Source organism: Nicotiana tabacum, chromosome 5 (assembly GCF_000715075.1).
Source record: "Nicotiana tabacum cultivar K326 chromosome 5, ASM71507v2, whole genome shotgun sequence".
NCBI lineage: Eukaryota > Viridiplantae > Streptophyta > Magnoliopsida > Solanales > Solanaceae > Nicotiana > Nicotiana tabacum.
Genome location: NC_134084.1, coordinates 106,403,486 through 106,417,739, shown reverse-complemented (window position 1 = coordinate 106,417,739; position 14,254 = coordinate 106,403,486). Strand labels below are relative to the sequence as shown.

At 37.5% G+C, this 14,254-nt stretch overlaps 1 protein-coding gene across 8 annotated transcripts; it reads left to right on the top strand.

Annotated features, from left to right (window-relative positions):
* Nucleotides 1–354: 354 nt before the first annotated feature.
* Nucleotides 355–10,533, top strand: LOC107822976 (E3 ubiquitin ligase PARAQUAT TOLERANCE 3). 8 transcript variants are annotated; one of them, XM_075253913.1, is made up of 17 exons: nucleotides 355–1,216; nucleotides 2,147–2,258; nucleotides 2,778–2,859; nucleotides 2,960–3,126; nucleotides 3,333–3,421; nucleotides 3,914–3,979; nucleotides 4,094–4,250; nucleotides 4,326–4,474; nucleotides 4,662–4,826; nucleotides 4,929–5,231; nucleotides 5,365–5,406; nucleotides 5,535–5,805; nucleotides 6,023–6,145; nucleotides 6,571–6,646; nucleotides 7,798–8,501; nucleotides 9,853–9,918; nucleotides 10,157–10,533. In XM_075253913.1, exons 1-16 carry the CDS (start codon nucleotides 1,051–1,053, stop codon nucleotides 9,860–9,862), a joined length of 2,682 nt encoding a protein of 893 aa, XP_075110014.1. In that variant the 5' UTR covers nucleotides 355–1,050; the 3' UTR covers nucleotides 9,863–9,918; nucleotides 10,157–10,533. The 8 variants fall into 8 exon arrangements, with proteins under 8 accessions (XP_075110014.1, XP_016505045.2, XP_075110011.1 ...); XM_016649559.2 differs by having other exon boundaries at nucleotides 7,798–8,594; XM_075253910.1 differs by having other exon boundaries at nucleotides 358–1,216; nucleotides 6,568–6,646.
* The last annotated feature ends 3,721 nt before the right edge of the window (nucleotides 10,534–14,254 follow it).

The following is a 14,254-nucleotide window of genomic DNA, read 5'->3' as shown; positions in this document are numbered from 1 at the left end:
ATATCATGTTTTATTAATTTAACGTTGTCAAGTGATATGTTGCCTAGTCTTAGAGTTTAGGCGCTATCACGACCCCTATGGCAGGATTTGGGTCGCGACAAAAATAGTACTTAATATATTTGAAAAAATAAAAATAAAGGAGAATTAGAAAAGTTAGACTAGTTTGTAATAAAAATAATTCCCCTCGATTACTTTCAATTTCGCAATTACACACACTTATAATTCTTAGGTGGCTTTCCAAACATTCGAAACAAAGATAGGGGGCTACATTTAAAATACTAAAACTAAAAGGACTAATCTGTAGATAGGTCTTTACGAAATTGTATAAAGTCCAGAATTCTTCCCCAATTCACCTTCGCAAATCAATCGACCAATTTCTCATCCTTGGAAACCCTAGTTCCGACGCCATATAGCTTATTCCTTTGGCTATTCTCTTCAGTTTTCCGTTCGATTTTCTTCGAGATTCAACAGATTATCCGATGAGTTCATCGTGAGCGAAGATGAATTGGCGTTTTCCGGTAGAGAAATAGAGAAAATCTCTCTCCACGGCTTTCTTCCGTCGAAGAATTTGCGGTCGCTTTTCGCCGATTGGATAAAATTCAGTCGATCCGAAATAAGCCGGCGGTTTACAGCTCAGCATCAGCTAAGAGAGACGTCCAGGGTGCAAGAGAAGCCGATTTTTGTGCTAATTGATAGATCCGATCGAGATCGTCGCAGTCGAAGGAGTAGCGTAGCAGCGTTTTATTAAATTTTTGTTAACAAGCCCTAAACTATTGCTGCTGAGTGAAGCTTTGAGGATTAATTTCGTCACGGTCAGGATGTTCAACTGATCTGTTGAAGGAATTTGGTTTGACTGATTTTATCTTGAGTTATTGAAGAGAAGTTGTGAGAGAAAAAAAAGAGCTGTTTTAGTTTTTTTGTACTTTATATATCAGTTTTATTTTAGTTCAATATCAGGCCTATTATAATTTTTTTGATTTTGGCCTTTTTGTTGTTGTTGTTATTGATTTGTTTGAGGAAAAAAAGGAATTTTAAGGAAAAAAAAGAGTTATGGCAGTTTATTTTAAGTTTAAAAGTGCAAAAGATTATGATTCAATAGCAATTGACGGTCACTTTATTACTGTTGGGAATTTGAAAGAAAAAATATTTGAATCCAAGCATCTAGGCAGGGGTACAGATTTTGACCTCGTTGTCACCAACGCCCAGTCTAACGAAGGTTCGTTACCTTCCAATTGAGTCGTCATTTTCGTGCATTCCCTAGTTGCATTCCCAATCGTATTGCCCAAGCTATTGTGTGACATTGATTTGGGGTCTATCAATATATTTAGTTTCTCTAGCATTTGGAATGTGCTGCTTATATTCAAACATTTTTTCAAAAGAAAAAAGTGGCTTTTATTAAGTAAAAAATGATTACAGTGATTTTAATTTAATTTTCGGAAAGATGACAGCATAAACTCTTTCAAGAACATATACATTGTAAAAATGTCTGATTTCAATTTTCATTCTCTAGGGGGGTATACAATTTCTGTTATCTTATCTTAATGGATTTCTTTTACATAATTATAGGGCAAGCTCTATTTTGAATTAAAGGGAGAGTGGTCTTTTTAGTGTTTTCATAGAGGAAATCCTGTATTCAGCACTCCTGAGTTTCTGGACTTGTTTGAGTTTTCTTTTGTATAATTTTTGTACAAGTCCAGCTTCTTTTTGTACTTCTTCAGTACTCCCTTTGTATTGCTATTTGTCAATAAAATTAATTTCGTATTTAAAAAAATTGTTCTAACGTTAGGGCTCATAACAATAAGCTGGTAGCATACCGTCCAGTATAGCATTTACCTTGAGACTTGGTTTTTCCATAATAGTCTTTGAGGAGCTTTAAACGATACAACTATGTATTGTGCTACCCGAGACAAAAGAAATTATGTAAGGAGCCTATTTCACTCAAGGTTTATGTCACATTGCAACACTCAGGGTCAAGTTGATCCTCCATGAGGAACTGCAGTGCTTGACAAATAGTTTGTTTAGACTAAGGGGCTTTAATGGTGGATCATGCCATTTGGAATTGAATGCATAACTTGTATTTCCATTCATATGTATTGTGAACTCTACAGGGCTTTATGTGCTTGTGTTTTTCTTTTTGCAATTTCAGAATATCTTGATGAGGACACCTTGATCCCCAAAAATACTAGTGTTTTGATTCGTCGTGTTCCTGGACGACCTCGCATGCCCATAGTAACTGCACCTGTAGCAGAACCAGACGAGTATTGTCTTGATCCTTTTGATTCTCATCTGTTATTTAGATTGCTTTATCTTTAAAACTTCAAAATCTGTGGAAGAAAGAGAGTTGACCTGGGTTGGTACCTAAGAAATGCGCAGGTATCTCTTTTATAGGAGCTGGTGGTGGGGTGTTATGGGTTGTTTACTAAATCTCAAGATCCTTTTTCATGGTTTTTTCCTTTCCCTGGGAACACCGACCCCAACTTCTTTGGGACTGAGGCATAGTTGTTGTTTTCCTTCCCTTGGAAGGTTGTTGAAAGGTGGTGGGTATAGACCTTTGCAATGTGTGGAAGGTGGTTGAAAGGGGATGGGGTATAGGGGAGAATCGATGAGAAGGCTGATGCTGTCATTTGCATTGTGTTGAATATGGTGTTCATAGTTTGTCCCTCCCCTCTTCCGCACAAGGTGGAAGTGTTGTTAATCATAGGTCCTTATACTGCTTTCAGTCTTTTGGGCATTGCCATAATAGCGATATTTATATGACCGAAATGTCCTTTCTGCAGGCCCAAAGTAGAATACCAATCTGAGGAGGCTCAAACAGTAAAAAGTAGTTATCTGGGAGGGGAGTCATCTGCCACCAAATATGTAAGCATCCATAGCACTATGCTGTAGGAGAGTCTTGGTGTTTTTAGTAATGACAACATGTGGTCTTAACCATGTTGATATATTCATGTTCATTGTGTAGCCTGAAGATCTAGATTGGGATGAATTTGGGAATGATTTGTACGCTATTCCTGAAGCAACGCCAGTTCAGTCAAGCAACCAAGTGCAGGATGCTCCTCCTCCAAGCAAAGCTGACGAGGAGAGTAAGATCAAAGCTTTAATTGACACTCCAGCGTTGGATTGGCAGAGGTGAGAAAGCCTCCTATTTCTTCTTTTGTAAATGTAAATGCAGTCTGGAGAGTGCTTATTGCATTAGCTGTTCCTTTTTCTCTAATTTGGAATGACACTGGTTTGAAATGGAGACTTCACAACTTGTGTAGTTCTCCCCTTATATATAAATTTTTTTACCGTTATCCCAAAAAAAAAAGGTTCTGATGATCTTTAAGTTGATGCAGTCAACCCTCTGATGGCTTTGGTGCTGGTAGAGGTTATGGACGAGGTCCAGGTGGAAGAATGATGGGTGGACGTGGTGGACGAGGCTTTGGTAATACGCTTTTTTTCTTGTCCTGTTGATCTACTATGAATCTTCCCATCTTTACCGGGTTGAAGGGCTTTGTCTATTTTCCGTTTGCTAACTTGAAATATCAGTCTTTTCATGCCGTTATTTGATAAGAACTACTACGATCTCAATCTCAAGCTAATTGAGGGCGGCTATATGAATGCTCACCATCCAAGTTGGTCCATTTAAGTCCATCTCAGTCAGTCCACCTGCCTTCATTTCATTCTTTTCTGAAATTTAATGACAAAAAAACTCATAAAGTTAATTGTGGAATTGTAGGTTGAAAAAATTTAAGAACCTTGTGGTTAAGTTCTTATGACTTGCCATCCTGGTTGAATAATTGTCATAAGTATGTAGGAGTATTAAATTTTCATGTTGCTACTGCTAAGATGAATTGCTGACTGTGATTGAATTCGTTGGCTGTCATATTTTCATGCTTGAGCTCTCAAACTGGATGCTACTCTTCCAATTTTTCAGGTTGGGGTGGATTGGAACGGAAAACACCACCACCGGGCTATGTATGCCATCGTTGTAAGGTGCCTGGTATGTTTCTTATGTTTCATCCATCTTCTGGTCATTGTCTTAGAAGTTTGTGATTAGCATAGTCAATGTGTTAAGTGAGTCGCTGTGAACCAATTATGACATAAATTGTTTCAGGGCATTTCATCCAGCACTGCCCAACAAATGGTGACCCAAATTATGACATTAAGAAAGTGAAACCTCCAACTGGCATTCCAAAGTCCATGTTGATGGCAACCCCAGATGGTTCATATGCTTTACCAAGTGGTGCTGTTGCAGTTTTAAAGCCCAATGAGTAAGATTTCCTGTCATAGGTATTGTTGAATGCTTGCTTGTAACAAGAATGTGTATGACTAGCCACTTGTTGTAGGGCTGCTTTTGATAGAGAAGTTGAAGGGATGCCTTCTATACGCTCCGTTGGTGATCTTCCACCAGAACTTCATTGTCCCTTGTGTAAAGAAGTAATGAAAGATGCGGTGCTAACAAGCAAGTGTTGTTTTACGAGTTTCTGCGATAAATGTAAGGAGCTTGCTGTTTAATTGGATCATAGTGTTGTTTAAAGAGTTTTTGCTAAAAATGTCAGTAGCTTGGTGTGTAATATGAAGCTAGTTTTGTTGCTGCTACGATGAATTTAAGGAGTTGTTTGTTCAATTTTAATGTGTCCTATATTCTTGAATTTTGAATTGATCTCAAGGGTTATCCGCAGGCATAAGGGATTATATCATCTCAAAGTTGATGTGCATCTGTGGGGCCACAAGTATACTTGCTGATGACCTGTTGCCTAACAAGACTTTGAGGGATACAATAAATAGAATACTGGAATCAAATAATAGCAGTGCAGAGCATGGGGGTAGTGCTCTTCAAGTTCAAGGTTGGTACTGGTTTTAACTCTCTGAACCGTTCTCTTGCTCAAGTCCATTATCATTTTGATTTTCAATGGCTTACATCTTGTCTTTGTTATCACATGTTCCAGATATGGAGTCAGCACGCAATCTCCCACCTAAGATTCCATCTCCTTCACAATCTGCAGCTTCAAGGGGAGAGCTGTTGCCACCACCTTCTCATAAGGAGGAAACTTCTAAAGTCCAGGAGACTGCTGAGGAGGGTAAGAATGGCAGTGCACCACAGCAAATGGTGGAGAGAGGCAGGACTTCGAAGGTTGCAGATATTTCTGAAGCCACACATGAGTCAGTTAGTGTTAAAGAACCTGCATCCCAGGGAAGTGCTCCATTGGCTGATGAAGAAGTTCAACAAAAGCATGTAGCTGCGGAGGCAGGTAATGATGCTCTTTTGTTCACTTTTTTGGCCTCGTAAGTCATTGGTTGTATCTTACCGAGCAGCCTAGAGGAGATTCTTGGTTTCATATATTCCTTGGATGAGTTCTCATCAATTTCTATTTTTTTTTTCAGCAAAGAAAAAGAAGAAGAAGAAAGCACGCCTGCCATTGAACCGTATGCACATTTCCCTTCCTGTTGTGCACGGATCGATATATCTGTTAGTTCTTTTTGGAATAGAGCTTCGATTATTATGTCTGCAATCTTGATGGATCTGTTCCCTGATTTACTTGATGCCCTTGCAGCTGCTGTTGCGGAGATGCAGTGGAGAGCTGCTCAAGATCATCTCGCTGCTGAGAATTACATGATGTCCATGGGTCCTTCTGCGTATAATAATCCTTATTGGACAGGCATGCAACCTGGACTAGATGGGTTTGCAGCCCCTTATCATGGTGCCATGCCGTACAATCCTTATGGGTTTGGCCCTCTAGATGTTCCATTTGTCCCTCCTGTCTTACCACAAGATCCATTTGGTGGACAAGGTTTTATGTTGCCTTTCGGTCCTCCAATGCAGAGGTACAACTTGTGTTGCCTTTTATCCTGAATTTCTATCCTAATCTCTGATCAAGTGTTTACACATGTTCCTAACCCCTTCTCACAGTTTTTGGTAATGGATATTCAGTCTGGTTCTGATGTTGTAGTTTAATTACTTTCATGTTCATGTATCTATATGTGTCGGCTCCTATGAGATTTGGATTACCTGACTGGTTTAAAAATGACCACCAAATTTTAGGGATCTTGCAGCAGAGTTTGGGATGGGATTTAATGCTGGCCCACCAATCATGAGCAGAGAAGAGTTCGAGGCTAGAAAGGCTGATCTGAAAAGGAAGCGTGAGATCGAGAGACGGGGAGAGAGGTAATTTAACCTACCTGGTTTTCTGTTCCTGTTAATTCACAGCACAATATGGTGCTATTTCCGTTGGTGATGTTAAAATCACATCAAATGATCTGAGCACTGCGTATTGAGGTTTTCCAAAGAATGTTCATGCCTTAATTTCATGGCATCCCATTATGGAGCTATTTTGGTGTGTGATATCAAAATTTTCTTAAATGCTGAGTTTTGAATATTGAGGTTTTTGCAGTATGTGTGCGCTTTAAGTATCTCTGTCCAACTTAATTTTCTCTACTTGAAGGCATGCTGAAATCAGGCACAATCTAATTATATCCTCATATTTTGTCCTCTTTGGTTTGTTTTTATTGTCAAGAGTCATTATCTATTATGCTTCTACTTTTTGACGCACTTTCAATGAATTTAGCAATATCTTGTGTTATATCCAGCAGGGAGTTCTCTAAAGACAGGGAACATGCAAGGGAAGTTGGCAGCGGTGCTGATGGTCCTTCCGTGAAATCCAAATCTGTATGTATCTTGCTTGCCAAATATTCCAGTCTATTTTATCCCTATATTTTAGTAGATGGGTTTGCGTTAAGAGAAAATTTGGCTAACAACCTGTTTATCCAAGAAGCAGCTAAGAGTTTATTTCCAGTTTCATCTTTCAATTTGCTATCCTAATCATATAAAAGTACAATCTCCCCCCCCCCCCCCAAAAAAAAAACCCCACCCACCCAAAAAAAAAAAAAAAGCAGTCTCAGAGATTGAATTTCTAGCATCTCTTTTCTAATAGTATTAAGTACAGGACACACACTCTGGACTACCTTAATATGGGGTTCTGGAGAATTAAGATTATAGTTTGCCCATTGTGCTGGAAGGGAATATACGATTTCCTAACCCTAGTTGGTGCTCCTTTTGAATGATGATGATGCCTGATGGCGAAAAATATCGTCACAGTTTCTGGTTGCCCTCAGTAAAATGGGCAGTTGACTGGAGCTCAATCAGGATGGTGCACATTAACATGTTGATTTACATTTCTTTTGCTAGTTATTAGTCTGTTCCGGTTCCTGTATGTTGGATGTGGTGGACAATGGCCATTAAGTGATTTTGTTCCCTCATTTTCTTTTCTGTTTTTTCTAAAATTTCAAACCTTTTCCCAATGGCACTAGGCCTGGAGTTCTACTCTTTTTGTGGCGAAACTGTTTGCCTAATTTGGCCAAAAACTTTAAAGTGAGTAAGCTATTAAGAACATGGAAAAATGATGAAGTGGATAGGACTCCAAAAGTGTTCTAGACTATTCTGTTGTAGAATCATTGAAGTGTAGTGGGGGATGGGATGAGCTAAATCATTTTCCCCGGAATGTACTAAGGTGTATTAGTCTATCGGAAACAGCCTCTCTGCCCTATCGGGGTAGGGGTAAGGTTTGCGTACACACTACCCTCCCCAGACCCCACTTAGTGGGACTTTACTAGGTCGTTGTTGTTGTTGTACTTGTTGTATTAATTTTGAGTATTTGCTATGCCAGTAGGGGAAAAAGAGTATTATAAAGAGGTGTAAAATCCTCTTCTTTTGTAGTGCATGATGTTTTTTACGGCTTTAGATCTGCATTTTGATATTTTAGAACATTTTTTCTTTTTTGCAATTTTTTGATATTAATATATTCATTGATGATTGCACAGAAAGCTATTCCTCCTCAATTGAGCTCCGGCCGTCCCCGCCGACCAGAGAGGCCATCACCGGACCTTGATCACCACCGCCAACTTGAGAGGCCATCACCGGACCTTGACCACCACCGCCGACCTGAGAGGCATTCGCCGGAGCTTGACCACCGCCGCCGACCTGAGAGGCCATCACCTGACCTTGACTATCACCGTCGGCCTGAGAGGCCATCTCCAGACCGTCGATCGCGAGATCCTGAACTTCCTCGCCCTTCGTCCAAGAGAAAGTATGAAGATTATGATGATCACCATCATGAGGACCGCCATCGCCGTGACCACCATGAGGACCGCCACCACCGTGAGCATGCCCATCGCAGTAGCAGTAGCCACCACCGTTCAAAATCTTCAGCTAGTGTCAAACCATCCTCCACTGGCCCATCCGAGCCACCAGTGGTAGCGCCACTCAAATCCATGGATAAGAAGAAGGTCAGTGTTTTTTCTCGCATCAGTTTCCCAGCTGAAGATGCACCAGCAGCTTCAAAGAAGCGAAAGGTGCCATCCTCCAGTGAAGTGCCAGTGAGTTCCTCGGCGAGCCACCGGGGTACTACATCAAATGGGTATCACGAAGAGTACAAAGCAGCTACTGGATCAAGGAAGAGTGCTGCTGCAAGTGTGGATTATGAGAGCAGCGATGATGATCGGCACTTCAAAAGAAGGCCTTCAAGGTACGAGCCATCTCCACCACCGGCTTCTGAGTGGGAGGAAGAGAAGCAGGAGGGACCTCTTCCTAGGCATAGCAAGGGGTCAAGGGAAAGAGGGTAAACTGGATAGTAGTTTATTGCATTTTGCACTTCTCTGATATGTCAATTCTTTGCATTTTTCACATATCTTATATGTCAATTAGCCAGTTTCTTGAGTTCTTTCCAGTATCTGATATGCAATATTTAGAATCTAATATAGGTGGCAACATTACATTGCTTGCTTTTTTTGTTTCTCATTCTTTTGCCATGGCCTGTAATGGAGTTGATTGTTCATTTGTGCATTATGTGTTACTGTCTTACTTGACTCAAAGATGTGTTATTTACTGTCTGCGGCTTTACTTTTCACGGTTCGTTTATCTAGAACAGATGGTTTAACTATTTAGATAAACTCAAAGAGAATAAAAGCAAAATCATTTAGTTGTGCAAAATGTGGAGATAAATAGTGTACATGATGATGACATGTTTTTCCTTACTAATTTCATTTGGAATTCACATGATGCTATATATCACACACACATGTAGAGAATCCTCCTTTTCTTTTACTTGGTGTGGCACTATAAAACAGATAATTCCATATCAGTGTTTGCTCGCTAGCTCATGATTAGATATTGTCACTTAGTGAGACATTATGGCACTATCAGGAAAGACAAATTGATTTTTCAATGTTCATGTACACAAGATAGATCTCTCTTTCATGGTGTATTTGTGAGCAGCGATGCAAATCACTTGTCTGACAGGTGGGGCATGAGTGAAGCAGAATATGTGCCCTTCTTTTAGCTTCTTCTGGTGGGTGTGTTGGTGATGTTTTATGGATAGTTACTGAGAATCTTGTTTGTCATATGGATACAAAAAGAATTTTGTTAGTTGTGAGCACTGGAAACCTCACCTCTTTCGTTGGCACCACACCCTCCCCCTTTCTTATGATGTTAATAGAAAATTGGTTGTTTTAGCTGGCAGCAATGGTGACCTTCAAAAGAATTCACTTGCATCCTTTCTAGTTTCAGCTGTCGGCCAGTCCCAACATTCTTACAAAAGTGTCCTGAGAATGCCACTTAGAAAATTGATGCAAACTTTCTCATATTGTATCCTGCATTTAGAAATCAATGTTGATGCTCGGCTTTTATTCTTTTGTTCTGTTTTTTTCAAATCTTCCTATGGCTTTTTCATTTGAACTGCCTATGGACTTCCTTTTTGGTGCTTCAATGTAGCCTCGTCATTGAGTATATATATCTTTTTGCCATTCCTGTGTTACCATCACAATGATCTCATGGATCCTTTCTCGACAAATGTCTTAACTCGTTGGTTCTTGATGCAGATTGAGATAATATATGACAACGAAGAGTTTGAATTGGAATGACTCTTGCATGGAATACAAATACAGGTGGAGAATTATTTATATGTTTGCAGCTCGGTTGTTCTGTTAGGAAATGCAAGTAATTTCACTTCACACGCATCGTCTTATGTGTGTCTGTTTCTCATCATAAATTCTCAACAGTGCAATGAAAACATAATCATTTTCTTGTGTTTGAAGAGAATTTGTGAAGCTCATTGTATCTGGTCATCAGAATGTTTGTATTCACAATCTTTTGTCTGAGTTGCATTTTATTTAATTGGTGCAGATTCAGAAGGTGCAGGCTCTTTTGCGAACATCTAAATCTGGATCTCCTCTTCTGGGTGATCCCATCTGCTTCGCAAACTTCTCAGTGCAAAACTGATACTGACTTTTTGTTCGATGCTCAAGAAATGGGTTCGATGCTCAAGAAATGGGTTCGATGCTCAAGAAATGGGAAACGGCACAGTGCAAGATTACTGAAAATTTAGATTCTTATCCAAAATTTATATTATCTAATGATCCATATAGTTGTGAACTGCGAACGCAAATATTTCAAAATAAGATCGTGGGCTCTCCCTTATTTTGCAATTTTTATAGATTGTTTGAGAATTATGTGGCATTGCAATTTTGATATATTTTAATATTGGTGGTTATGGCTTCTTTTATTTGTTTGGACAATATTCGCATTACAATCTTATGTTTCCTCACTATTTCAAAGTTTGTTGGATGGATAAAATGCATTTTTATTTCCTATAGGTTTACTAGTGCTCTTTTAGGAAAAGATGGAGAGTAATTTTGGTCAAACCCCTTTCACAGTGCTATTAAATTATCATCTTAATGAATGTGTCAATTTTAAATGAAAAATTAAAAAAAAAAAAACTGAAAGGAGGCATTATGTATAAATTAATTATCCATTTTGAAATCAATATGAACGTAAACAACTGGTTATCTGGTCTTGATCAAAGAGTACGCGTAAACCTTTCGTGTATCTTTAGGAGAAACCATCATATTTCATTTATTGTAAATAAAACTCAAAAGTTTATTCATGAAAGTACGCAACTTATAAAACTACAAGACATATCTGTTCGCTATTAAAAGGAAGGGGGAGGTCCAGTGACCGATATTTATTTATTGGTAATTAAAGACCTGTTGTTGTACATTGACACCTCAACATTTAATTTCTAATCGCAGAACATTAACTTTGTAATTAAAAGTGGGTGCAGAAGCCAAATCAAGAAATAATAAATCATAGAGGCAGAGACATAATTGCGTTATAGTTTCTTATAGGAAATTATATTTATATAAAAAAATTAAAATACGTAGGTGAAATTAATGGTTAATCAGTGGTATCTGAAACTATGAAAACAAGTCACTCCCAGATTCAGAGTTTAAAATACTTTCTAGTGTCAGATAACTCATTCATGGCACTGTCTCCTGCTTAAATTTCTAACATTAAAACCTTTTATTTATTTTTTTCTAAAGAAATTCAGAATTCTAATTGTATCTAAATATTAATTTATTTTGAGCTGTATGAGATGTATATTATTCATCAAACTTCAACAAATTGTACATTCAAAAAGTGAAATACAACACTAAAACATTAGTACTTTGCTCTAATGATCCAGAATAAGGGAAATTAAACAGCATCCTGATGGAGAATTGCTCGAAATGTTTTGACAATTCAATGTATCACACTCATATATTGGTGCTGAATTAAATTTAGGTGCTAATGACTAAACGAAGTTAATCGAACAACTATTAGGTTAACATTGAATTACTCATTATGTTACATATAATTGATTAATACCAAACTAGCTCGCTCAAATCCATGCATTTCTTTCCACAGTGACCTTTACCTAATATTATATTGCATAGAAAGTTTTAGTAATTTTAGATGATTTACCTAATTTTTTGAGCAGTAGTTGTGAGATTTTCTTCAATAATTAAGTATTTATTCTGTCATCTAAATATCCTTTGGGTTTTTTCATATATTTTTTTCTAACATTGAAGAGACCTTGATCAAGCAACAACTAGCACTTACGATTATTAGCTGATTTTACTTTTTTGTCTGCTAGAATAATTCTAAATTCGAACATTGTAATTAGATTCATTTAAGTCATCTGAACATTGTTTTTGGCTTAGTGGTCAACTACTATTTTCAAATGGCTTGAATGAATTTAAACCATTCAAATTTATGGTCATTAGGTAACAAGAGAAATTTGAATTACGGCTTCTTAGTACATATTTTGGTAATAATTAGTTTTCTATCACTTCTTGCTGGATATGTTGGTGTATTATTGATGTTGGGCTATAATTTCATATCTTTTGACGTTATTTACCCTTGTTTGTTGTATTGATGCTAATTTATGCGATATTTGAGCTTAATTGAGTTATTTTACATGTAGGGACACATGGATATAAACTGGAGAAAAGTTATGCGAAATAGTACCTAGAAGCTACAAAATAGGGCACAAAAAGGAAACTTTGCAAGGCCACGAAAGCTCACAGCTTTAGACAGTGCAAGGCACTGCCCAACGTGCCAAAGTTGATGCCTCTGATGGCGCAAGGCATGATAGTTTTGGCGCCTCTAAAGGCATCTTGCACTGTAGTTTTGGCGCCCTTAATGATGCCCCCACGCTAACGATGTCTATCCGAGCCACTTTTGTTTGGACGTGGGTGCTTTAACCTTACCAAAACTTAGTTTTTAGAGGAGGGAGACATGATTAGAGAGGCAAAAGTCTATGGAACACTTGGAAGCAACGAATCACAAGAGTTTTTCTCTCCATTTTTTAATTTGTAGTTTAATGCTTTTGAATATTATTATGATTGTTTAAACAATTATGAGTAGCTAAACTCTTTTATCTAAGATTTGATGGAACCTATTGGAGGATGAATTTCTATTGCGTTTAATATAAATTTGTCATTGACTTTTCTCTACTTGTTCAACTACGTTTTTATTGTTGTTGATTAAAGGGCCTCAATTGACTGGACCTATTTAGTGTGTATTGCTGGAAAAAGGATACACATTTAGATAGTTGTTGAAGAACATCACTCTTAACGTATGTGAGGAATCAATACAGAGGCGTTTAAAGGTGGGATTAGGAATAACGAAATCTTGGTGTGATCTTGGTGAGCGGTGAACTAGTGTCAGCTAGCGTAATTCAGAAGAATAAGTCTAGTAAATTGTGGTAGTTGCTCGGAAGAGAATTACGACACCCGAAGTACTCACGATCACTAGAGAATACTTAGGCGAAATTATACGAGATTTAGCGGGAAGGATTCCGAAAATTGAAAAAATCATAACTCTGGGCCTCCTTAATTTTGTCTCCAACTCTATCCTCCTTAGTTAATAATTTTTACTGCTTTTAATAGTTGTTAGTTAATTAGTTAAAAATATAAATCTTATCCTTTATAACTTAAGAATTGTTCGAGCTAGTGTTTCTTAGCAATATTGAATATTATGTGAGATTCAACTCCGGACTCTTAGACCGGATTATATTTGCAGCGACCGTTAGACTTTTTAGGAGGCGTAGTTGGGGGTAATCAATTATTACTGGACCACCTATATATTTAAATTAATTGGACACGATTACTGTAAACTTTACTTTGCAATGCAAATAGTACTAATACTTTAGACATATTTTTACTACTTTTTCTAATTGTTTGCAAGTCATATTGAAGTTTCCCAACTCACATATTTCTCCAAAGATTACAAAGAAGGTTGACTTTTTCTCACTTGAAAAAAAAAATCTTTTTCACATTTGGGGGATCTTGTCTGTAGCAAATTCTAAGACGAAAATAGGAGGATCTTGAAAAATGGTGATAAAATTGAAAGAAGAAGAAGATGATAATATTGGTGAAGAACTGTCTAAATATAGCATGCAAAATCCCGTTATTAATGTCATGGTCATCTGTTGTTTGCCACCTGGATCAATAGTTTCCATAAATAGAATTATTAGATGCCCATATTAACAATTTTATTTAATCTTTACCTAATTCTCCTTTTATTTAATTTTTGCGTCTTTTTATTTTTGTTCCTTTTCTTGCTTTAACTTGGGAGTTGGGTGGTTAAAATGCTCTTAATTGCTAGTGTGAACTTCTCCATTAAATCTAGGGCGGTACAACATGTACAATTTAAGTGTAAGTACATAATGAACCAAGTGATATAAAATAAAATATAATTATCATTTGTTGTTTAATTAGACGTCAGAAACATTACTGTGTTTTGAGTGCTACATAATTCTTGAATTCTTAAATCATTCTAGGTGCATAGCAAATTTTTTCCTTTTTTTTTTTGCATTTATCAACTGACATCCTTAAATCGGTTACACTGGAGCCAAATAAATGCAACACTATAGTATACTATGGCTTCTAATTGTCACGA

Bases quoted from the DNA above. Each gene is read 5' to 3' on its own strand.
- LOC107822976 (XM_075253907.1), top strand. From the start codon at position 1,051: ATGGCAGTTTATTTTAAGTTTAAAAGTGCAAAAGATTATGATTCAATA. The intron at 3,980-4,093 runs GTATGTTTCTTA...AAATTGTTTCAG, and splicing joins CCATCGTTGTAAGGTGCCTG to GGCATTTCATCCAGCACTGC. The intron at 5,232-5,364 runs GTAATGATGCTC...TTTTTTTTTCAG, and splicing joins GCATGTAGCTGCGGAGGCAG to CAAAGAAAAAGAAGAAGAAG.